The sequence below is a fragment of the Merops nubicus genome, unplaced genomic scaffold, assembly GCF_000691845.1.
Source record: "Merops nubicus isolate BGI_N331 unplaced genomic scaffold, ASM69184v1 scaffold13251, whole genome shotgun sequence".
Classification (NCBI taxonomy): Eukaryota; Metazoa; Chordata; class Aves; order Coraciiformes; family Meropidae; genus Merops; species Merops nubicus.
Genome location: NW_008587666.1, coordinates 5,447 through 16,307, shown reverse-complemented (window position 1 = coordinate 16,307; position 10,861 = coordinate 5,447). Strand labels below are relative to the sequence as shown.

The 10,861-nt window shown below is 40.0% G+C and overlaps 2 protein-coding genes across 2 annotated transcripts in view; one reads left to right on the top strand and one right to left on the bottom strand.

Annotated features, from left to right (window-relative positions):
* Positions 1-250, top strand: part of FGA (fibrinogen alpha chain) — a 6,953-nt gene extending 6,703 nt beyond the window's left edge. Inside the window, exon 7 of the mRNA XM_008949011.1 lies at positions 1-250. Coding sequence (XP_008947259.1) covers positions 1-250 — 250 coding nt within the window.
* Positions 251-3,034: 2,784 nt separating this feature from the next.
* On the bottom strand, positions 3,035-10,298 carry FGB (fibrinogen beta chain). The gene is made up of 8 exons (XM_008949010.1): positions 10,224-10,298; positions 8,448-8,651; positions 7,042-7,225; positions 6,260-6,487; positions 5,569-5,682; positions 4,900-5,022; positions 4,428-4,713; positions 3,035-3,532 (listed from the first exon to the last, which is right to left on the bottom strand). The coding sequence occupies exons 1-8, from the start codon at positions 10,296-10,298 to the stop codon at positions 3,304-3,306; spliced, it is 1,443 nt and encodes a 480-aa protein (XP_008947258.1). The 3' UTR covers positions 3,035-3,303.
* Between the last annotated feature and the right edge of the window lie 563 nt (positions 10,299-10,861).

The window sequence follows — 10,861 nt, the reverse complement described above, 5'->3', positions numbered from 1 at the left end:
GTTCAGCACCTTTGACAAGGACCAGGACCTCTGGGAGGAGAGCTGCGCAGAGGTGTACGGGGGTGGCTGGTGGTACAACAGCTGCCAGGCGGCCAACCTCAATGGCATTTACTACCTGGGGGGCCACTACGACCCCAGGTACAATGTTCCTTATGAGGTCGAAAACGGCGTGGTCTGGCTGCCATTTCGAGCCTCTGACTATTCCCTCAAAATTGTTAGAATGAAAATCAGGCCCATAGAAACCCTGTAGAAAGACAGGCTTTTAATATGTATGTTACAACTTCGAGTTGAAAAGATTTTTTTTTTACATATATGTGCATGATGTACCTTTAATCGGTGAATTTGAAGGCAGCGGGGCACATCTGTGGCTTAAAAATAAACATCGATTAATTATCGACAAAATAGCTCATTCGTCTTATTTATAACTGACAAAATTTCTCAAGAAAATACTGATCTCAAACCCCTTTTTATATAGACTTTGTCTGTGTCTTTGGCAGCTCATACCTTGACTGGAGAGAAAAGTATTTATAATAAATAATATAATAAATACAACTCCCAAAACAGGCCGCTATTTTCTAGTGACCATTAAAAGGTTATGACTGTAACAAGAACAAGCAAGATGAAGAGCACTGTGTGAGCCGACACAGGCAGGATGCAGGAACAATCACAAAACCAAGGCTGAAATACAAAGAGTAAATTTATCCTCGTTACCTCGTGAGCTGGGGAGTGCCTACAGCAACACCTGGGAGGAGACACACAAGCAGAGACATGAGGACCATGGAACTCAGTCCCTGCTAGGCAGCAAAAAAGCTTTTGAACCTGCTGCTTTCTCCTGAACATCAAGGATTCTTGCAGGCATAGTTTTCCACTGTGCTTAGGTCTTTCCCATAGCAGGGCAGGAATCTCAGGCGTATTTTTTAAGGTGCCTCTTGAGTCCTTCATGGACCTGTGTTATCTAAACACAGATACTCTACTTGTCAAGCACACAAAGCTAAACAACAATTAGTGTGACCTGTGCGTTTTTCGACACCTCAGCTCCAAGTTACAATCCTCCTTGCCAATCTGCTGTTATTTTCCCACAGTCTCTATGGCCATAGTAGATATTTCTTTGGTTTAAAATGTTTCTCGGCACAAGCAAGGATTCTTCCAGAGATAAGGGGGTTAAATCAGCAACTTGCTGATGGCAGTAAGAAAGTTTTAGGAAAAATCCGGCTGCAGGGAAAAAAACAGTTATATTAGTTACACAATTACACAAGACCAAGCTGTATTTGTCTTTATATCTTATGACATAAAATTACACAAGTATTTACTCTGTTTAATATTTCTGTGTTTCTATTGGGAAACAAGCATGAGCAAACTTCATTGCCTGTGATCTCACTGTCCAGCATGTTTCATACCATTTAACAATATTAAATAGTGGCAAAGCAGCTCACTCTCAGATTTTTTTCTCAAACAGAGCCACGGTCTAACCTTTTTGGAGAGTTTGCTGAAGAGAAAGGCATCTTTACAGCTGTGTGCAGAGAAGTCGCTGTGCTTTGGGAAAAGGGGCTTCTGCTTTACTCCTTGTGGTTTTGCTCCCGAGCCTCAGTGGAAGCCTGCCTGTAAGGATGCTGAACATTTGCACTCAGGTAGTGAGATGCTGCCATGATGTCTCCTCCTTGTCCTCCTGGGCTCTACACGTTAAATCAACACAAGAGGTTTCAGATGGGATCCATCTACTGCTAGTGATCCAGGCCCTTTCCTTTGTGGAGGAAGGTAGTCCCCTTTGATACATTTTTGACCCTGCATACCAGGGTTGGGAGGTCCTGTCTTTGGGACAACCCCCACTTCTGGCTACAGAGGGAGCCTAGACCGCTAGCTCTGATGAAATACCCTATGACTGGAGTCACTCATTGCTCTGGTCCCACCATAGTGATTGTGTGAAAGACGTATCAGCCAGGTCTTCTGATACTGTATTTTATTCTATGATAAAAGGGTGTGGGATGGTGGAAGGGATATTAAGAAGCATAGTATGTGAGCCAGGTCTCAGTAAAGGGAGTATTTTATAGAATCATAGAATCATTAAGGTTGGAAAAGACTTCTAAGATCATTAAGCCCAACCATCAACCAAACACTACCATGACCACTAAACCATGTCCTGGAGTACCATGTCCACACATTTTTTGAACTCCTCCAGGGACAGTGACTCCATCACCTCCCTGGGCAGTCTGTTCCAATGCTTCTCCACTCTTTCAGTAACTAAATTCTTTCTAATATCCAATCTAAATCTCCCCTGGCACAACTTCAGGCCATTTTCTCTCGTCCTATCACTAGTTACTTAGGAGAAGAGACCAACATCCATGTCAGTGCAGCTTCCATTCAGGTAATTGGAGAGAGCAAAAAGGTCTCCCCTCAGCCTCCTCGTCTCCAGACTAAATAACCCTATTCCCTCAGCCACTCCTCATAAGACATGTTCCCCAGACCCTTCACCAGCTCCCTTGGCCTTCTCTGGACCTGCTCCAGCACCTCAGTGTCCTTCTTATATTGTGATGCTCAAAACTGAACACAGTACTCAAACTGTGGCCCCACCAGTGCCAGTACAGGGGCACAATCAGGTCCCTGCTCCTGCTGGACACACTATTTCTGATACAGGCCAGGATGCTCTTTGCCTTCTTGGCCACCTAGGCAAACACACTGCATATGCACACAGTATCCAGCATACAGGATTTGAACTAAGTGACTGGTGACCTACCTATTTGTTAGATACTATCTTTTAGCTTCATTCCTTCTCAACTTGTTACACGGGTAGTTACCATTAACTTTATAATATAAAAGAGAATGATGAGAATGACTGTCCATTATTTAGTGTAATGTGTTTGCTTCTCCCCGGATAAAGCATAAATACTTCAGAATCATAAAGAAAACTTTAGTTTGGAGGCTTTATTTAATTTTTAGAAAACATTTTAAAATTATCCTCTCCCTCTTCAAATGTGGTATAGAAGTCCTTTACAAAAGAGTGAAAAAAAGCTGAGTTTGGTTGTTTGTTTTGGTCTGTTGTTTTGTTTTTTTTTTTCACTGTTATTCTATATTAGTTACTTCTGTCTTCTGAACAAATGAAAAATGGAACAAAATATACTTGCAAATTATTTTCATGAGTCAGAGTTTGATGTACAGTTGACATAGCTTTTCACTTTAGGCCACAATATGCTCACACATACATATTTGGTTCTCATATATAAAGACAAGCCTGAATACCACAGCTAAAAAGATAAGCATGTACAAACATTAAAAGAAAATCCCTGATTCTGTACATTTTGGTAATGGTTAATGTGGAAAGTATGGCCTGATTTTCATGCTCATCTTCTTCATGGAATACCATGACCCTTTCCAGTTCATCCACACAACCCCATCATCTGTGCCATGTTTTGCCATGTCCCAGGTGTAGGTGCCTCCCCAGTAGTATCTGCCGTTGGGGTTGGCTGAGTGGCAGCGGTTGTACCACCATCCACCACCGTCTTCTCTGGAGCACTGTTTTCTTGGATCTGAAGTTAACCTGATGGGGAAACGTTGAGAGTGACAGATGAGCTGTAAGCAAACAGACCAACAGAGTACATACACTTGCCCCTGTACTGAAATATTCAAACCATAGTAAACATTTAAAATCCTCTCTGAGCTTCCTCTAAAAGGCTGACAACCACAAGTATGTGCTACACAGTGCAATTGGGAAGTGACACAGCTAAGAAAAATGAGTCAGATTTTAGCTGCATCCCTTGAGGAATCTCATCTGAGTTTACCAATTGATAACTACAATTACTTGCAGTTCATAATGATAATTGCTATATCAATGCAATTTAAAGATATAAAGCAAAAAGAAATGCATATCTTCCTCAATCTACACAATTTATTCATCAAGATGTTAACAGATATTAAGATAAAGACATAGCATATTGTTTAGAGATACAGTGCTAAATTATGTACTTTACAACTGAGCTCCTGTCTTCTGAGTAGGCAGAACTTTGTTTTACACATAGGACATGCTACCTGTCTCTTTCCTCAGAACCCATTATGTGTTTTACTGGAGCAAGTACCAATATTCCTACTTAAGCAAGACAGTGTTCTCAACACTGTCGCCATCGGTTTCTTGACAACGAACATATGGCATTCAGATTTGTTGATTTGTCTGTGGGAACATCATTTGTGGAATCAATAAAATTCAGCGTGCTTCCTTCTTACTTGGTTGTAGAGCAGCACTAACATAATATATAGCTTTATCTGCCCTTGGAAATACAAGGACTCCATGGACATTTGGCTAGTAACTTGCAGCATTAAAACATATTTTAAGATACTATGCAATGCTGTGAAAACTAACAGCAATTTAGATAAACATTCTATATGCAGCCCTATTTTAATCTCAATTTTTATTGTAAATGTCTGATGCAAGTACGTACCATCCATCATTGTCTCTGTCATAAGTACTGAAGAACATGCCGTTGTGAATTGTCATTGTCCTGTTTTCTCCATACACCTGTGAAGCTCCCTCCATCAGTGCGTTGCCTGCGTTGCCTTTGTAGTTACTAACTGACAGTTGATACTTGTTTCCTTCATTCTGAATGGTGAAACCTCCATAATGAGCTGATACTTTATCGCCATTCCAGTCCTCCATTTCAATTAAAACTTCAGTTGGACCTATTTTGGTTAGCTGGCTGATCCTGTCATTTCCAAGCCAATATTCACCTGAGAAGTAACAAGCGAGGGGTCTGTGAAACAGTCCTCACAATATACTTCAAGGCAACTTTATGACTTGGCTATAGGTCTGCTGAAGGGGATTAGTTCATTTTAAAAAAATGAAAGAGCTTCAAGAAATATAAGAAAACAGTTTCAGTACGAAGAGCTCTTTTTGTTTCACGTTCAGTGTTTTACCTGGTGTATCACAGTAGTTCTTTCCTCCACTCTTGGCGACATTTCCAAATCCTTTTTTATAATGATCCCATACTCTTCCGAAATTAACGCTGCCATCCTGGCGGTTCTGAATCAAAGTCCAGCCTGCAGAAGTGACAGTGGTTAGATTAAACTGCCTTTAAGAAGGGAGCTTGGAACATTAAGATACAGTCCTTTTATCTTCATCTTAAGACAAGAAGAGCTTCCTTGCAGCAGGTCTGAGTTTTCACTGCTTATGAGCTCAGCCTTGCTGTTCTTACTCACGCTTAAGTAGCAGCTTGCTTCATAAGGGAAAGTGGAAAAAGCAGAACTTGAAGTCTGCCCTGGTCTTTTGTCTAGCACCCAGTAGCAGGGTAAGAAATGAGCCAGACCGTCCTTGTGTGCCCACCCCATATATTGTCCCTTCTATTCATAGTAAGATAAGTTTTCTATGCACCAACCCTATCCCAGCAATTTATTTCCAGTTTCGTTATAGAAGTCACCCGCTGTGTACCTGAAGATGACCAATAAGACTTTTCTGAATGAGTAAATCAGGCTTAATTCTCCAGTAATTACAAAAGTTAAAACTCCACATTAGTTTGTATAAATACATTTTTTTTTGTACCATCCATACTAATCAATATTTTAACAACATGGCTATTTCACACTAACCTCCATTATCTGTTTGCATGTCACAGTATACTCTGTATGGTTTGGCAAAAGGATCTGGCTGGATAAGGTACATTTCAGATATCTCGCCTCCCTTTCTGATAATATCCTCACATTCTGCAAAAAGAAATCAGAGACTCTGTTACTGAAAGAGCAATCTTCTTATCCTTCAGTTCGGTAATTATAAGGTAACAATTAAAAAAAAAATCTCTTTCATTTGGATTTCTGTGATACATTGTGTGAAAGAATCCGGGAAGAAAGAACAGTGCACTGTTCTATTTTTCCAAACAGGAGTTTCTATAAGTTCAAACTGTGTGATGGAAGATTGTATACTTTCCAAGGACTTTTTGAATTAGAGAAGCTTGTGAAAAAAGTACCTTTCTTGACTGAAAAAATAAAATATCAAAAAACTATGATAGTCACAAATGTATTAGCTCCACCTTACAAAGACATAGTTCTTTGAAATGCTACTGGCTGCTTATAAGAACTGGTATTGTGTAAGAAGACTTTGGTCTGACCAGTACAGGCATCCATAAAAGAGTTTTTTTCATTTAGGGTAAACTACCATCTTTTCTGTTATCCTAATCAATGACACAATCTTCAGGGGCACATTCAGACCAACTGAATGATGCATCTATCAATTTGGGCAGCGATATAAATAGGAGAAGAGATGTTATTATAGTTAAATGAATACCTTTGCCTGAAACCACTGGAATATTACAGGAAACAACACATTGGGAACGGCAGTAGTCCACCTGCGTTGCAATGGCATTTTCCAGTTTTTGTATCTTTTTGTGTAAAGAATCCACAACTGCACGAAGGACCCTGAGGCTAGATGGGATGTTATTGTCCAGATTATCCTTTATATAATTATAATGCAATTCAACTTCTGTGTTGTACTGAGAAAATATATCATCATTGTCTAGAAAAGCAAAGAGATAAAAAGCAGATTAGTTTTGAATATGTTTTCCAGTTATGAAATAGGGAAAGGCAGTCTGTAAACAAAATTTGAGAAGCCACTTCTTTCCTTAGCAGGGAGGAAGGATAGGCATTTCTTTTGCTTTTCCACAATATGCAAAAACTATGCAGGAATTCTCAGGAAAGTGGTACATGTGTATTGTTATTTCTTTGTTAGCCAGTAAATTTATCTAGGGAGCCATGGTGCCAACTCAGGTGCTGGGCATAAAAGGATTGGATGGATATAGAAAAGCAGGTAAGGGTGGATCCCATGACCCTTACATTTAGGGGCCTCATATGAATCTTGCCATAGTATGAGATCCACTCCCTTGCCTCTCTCAAAGGATTTTTTTTTAAGACTTAAGAGGACATGGTCATGGAACCTTACTTTGCTAGATATTACACTGTATTTTAATTTTTCTTTTTTTTTTAAAAAAAAAATCCTATTAACAAGTAACAGTAGCAATGCAAATAGAACTGCAATACCATTTACACTAGAAATTCATAGAAATAGCATACCTTTTCTTTGTTTTTGCCTCTTTACCAATTGATTATCTAGAACATTCACGTATTCATAGAAAGTTGTAGAGGTGTCAGACAGTTTGCTCACTTTGTCCTTTAGATCACGAACAACTGATTTCACATTTTTTTCCTGTTTTACGAGTGTAGTTTGCAGCTCACATCCAGTTGGACACAGCACTCCCTTAAGAAAACCAAAAAGGTCTGTGCATAAAAGTTAAGATAAAGACTTTCTAATCCCATCAGTGAATGACCATGCCTTTGAACACATTGAATAATGTGAGACTAGATATGTGACCATCTGGATAAGGGCTCAAGGCATTCCACATCTACAAAGAAGCTGCAATCTGAAGCTCAGGAAGGAGCCCTTTGTCCCCAGGAGGACTCTTTTGTTGAAGCTCTTGGGAAAAGCCCTTTGTCTTCACACTTTTTGGGGCTACTAACTGCTTTTCATTTTTCCACACTGTTAAATGTTCATGGTGTTAAGCCACCTGAATTATGACTAAAACCTGTCAGGAACTACCTGGTGCCTGTGCATGTTTATATCTAACCCTCCCCTCTTTGACTAGCCTCAGAGAATCAGCCATGTTCTCTACACCTTGTTGTACATATCTCTTGTGAAATGGCCATATGAGTCATTAAAAAATTACCATCTCAAGAAGCTAAACACCATTGCTTCTGCAACAAGCACTGCATTGTCAAGGACAGCAGCATTGTAAAAGGAGGTGGGGAATGCTGAAGCCCCGTGAGAACCAGCACGCTCAGCTAGCAGCGGAACTCTGCTATGATGTACTCATTAAGCTTTAGCAGACTTCATGTGTTGGAAGTCTCCACACTTAAATCTTCTTTCAGACACTAGATGCCTCTCAGCACCATTACAGCTTACATTTTCCAGCAGAGAGGACAGGGCAGATAGTGTGACTTGCAAGGCAGCAAGGAGTATGCTAGATCTTAGCACGCTTGCATGCTCTTCCAGAAGAGCTGGGGCAATGACTGAGGGTAGAGTATAATTAGTTTGAAACAAGTTTTAAGGAAGACCTGAGAAGTTATTTTTTTTGGTCCCAAGAGTTCCTTGAGATTATCTGAAATTCAAGGCAGCACTTCTGCAGAGCTTTCTTCTATCCTTCTTAATAGTTACCTATGAAAAGCCATGTGGAAAGCACAGGCTAAGCCACAGACACTTCCTTTCCTCATTTACCGTTCAAATCTCAGCAGTTTGACTGCGCAATTAATTCCATGGATGCTGTGCATTACTGTTCTGAATGCAGTCCTACCAATCTCAAGCAAAATGAAGCAAAGTTGGGCTGCTTTAAATGAACAACGGTGACTTGTTTGGTGAAGAAAAGTCTGCGCACTAGAAGAGAAGAACAGTCTGTTATTAGCTGCCTCAACAGGCAGACACCTACCAGCTCCTCTTGAGGATGCTTGCAGCCACCAGCGTCAGGGTAGATGATGCGTTCCTTCTTGTCCCCTGGCTTCGTCTGCTTCGGAGGCCGGGGCTGATAGCCGCTCCCACCGATGGGAGGGGCCACAGGCCGGAGTGTGGGGGCTACCTCCCGCCTTTTGTCCAGGGGTCGGTGGCCTCGCACATCAATCGGAGGGCTGTCGTCCTGCAAAGTCACGGGGAGAGGAAACTCTGAACCTGGCATTGTTGTAAAATGTGATGCACGGGGTTGGAGGCATCCGTTCAGTAGCTGTTAGTACTTTAAACAGCAAGGAAAACCATGGAATGCAATGAAAAAGGCAATAATGGATATGCTTGGTTGGCATTATGGAAAAGTTATTGCTATGCTCTCCCCTGTAAAACTAGTCACACTATCACCACCTAGGTGTAGACAAACTAAAATGCCTACAAACCAAAGCAAAACTTTCAGTAGCTCATTTTGACCGAGGTATAAAGCTTATATAGTTCAGAGCCACTAGGCACCATGAAATTTGAAGTAGTAGAATAATTAAAAAAAAGGTAATGAGACATTCTTGGGGCTAAGAATAATATTCAGCATCATGTTATCAGTGTTCCAGTTTTTCATCAGGCTACAGGAAAATCTGTAAGGTCCCAGAAAATCAGGCCACAGTCAAATACAACATCAGGTCTCAGGCCACACGCCAGCTTTTAACTGATGGAAGTAGAAAAAGTATTCAATAACCTCTCTCAGGATAGGTTTTTACAGCTCTTTCTGATGCATACATTCTCCTTCTCTGCCAGAAGTAGGATAGCCTAAGAGGCTGAGCAAGGAAAACAAGCCTAGACCCTAAGCACTTCTTGAAACTAAACCATTTGAATTAACAGTTGTTTGAACTGCTGAATCAAAATCATTTGCTATCTCCAATCTCACTCAAACTTAGCTACAAATATGAAACATTTATAAGGGTCAAAGACCAAAGGCTTCAAGTAGTTTCAAAAGTAGGCAGCATACAAATCACAAAATTGCTGAAAATGATTTAGCATAGTAGTGCTATTAGTGGTTGATGTACAGTCACAAATGCTTAGATCGTATAACAGAAAATAACCTCATTTTTTATTACCCTGACCTATTTCATTTTTGCAGGGATTTTAAAAATATAAAAAAAATACTAAAATTCTAAATTGTATTTCCCATATTAATATTTTACTTAAAACTAAATATAGGTTAAACTGTTATTTTAGAGTGATCCCCATTGCTTGCCTTTTTGTTTAACAATTGTTACCTCTCCATCTGCAATGTAAAGCTATATGAACAGGCAGTTAATTTTTTTTCAATGTCTACTGAATTCGTATAAAAGCTTTTACTGTCTTTGATATGGGACATGACTAATTACACATTTCTACTCTTTTCCACCTGACATTAATTGTCTATAACATGATATGTCAATACTGTTGAATTATTATCCTTAAATAAATTCAGCTAAATAACTAATCTTACCATCAGACATTTTTCACTCCCTAGAGAAAAATAAAAGAAATAGGAAGAAAATATAACCCAACTCAGAAAATAACCATTGTGCTGTCACATACACATAAGGAAATAGTACAAAGGTTACTTCTTTGAACACTTCACACAGAAAAAGAACATGCACTGGATCATTTTCTCCCTCAGCTTCTAACTCAGATAACTCACATAAGCTGAGTAAGTCATGTATGCAATCAAATAAAATTAATAACTTTTACTATTCTTATTCATATTAATTACGATCAGCATTACAACCTCATCATAGTCAGAAGAGATGTGCGATTTAACGGAGCACACACAGAGCAGGAACAGCAGGAGCAGTTTCATGGTGCTGGCTTGCTTGAGCAGCTGAGTGACCTCCTCCTCCCACCAGCAGCTCTGGCAGGGAGAGGACCTCTCTGCTCCGGTATATATAGGCGGCAACCTTCATTTCAGGCTTGATGATGACAGGACCAACCCTTCTGAGCAACCACTGCTTCTCTGTTAATATTCAACCTTCCCCTTCACTGTGTGCCCGAATACATTTGCTGTTGAGCAATTTCTCTGGACAACTCTTATCTACATGTCCTAGAGACCTCTGTCGATGCTGGCATCAAATAGATGTTTAAATCCTTAGAAGTACCTCCTGCTTGGATTACACAAGGTTACTATTTTCTCAAAAATCACAAGTCTTTTAAAATGGCTGAAGAGGTGACCATCCAAAGTAAAGAAATATTGTCACGTGTCACACTGTGACATCTCCTTTTTTTCCTCTCCACTGAAACCGTGCATGCTTCAGAAATATCATCTTAAATTTGAATTAAGCTTGCATCACACAGATTGCTACCTTCTCCTAAGTAGTTCTGATGGTGCCTAGATAGGTATGCAAGTCTTTGGGTCTCTTTCAGTAG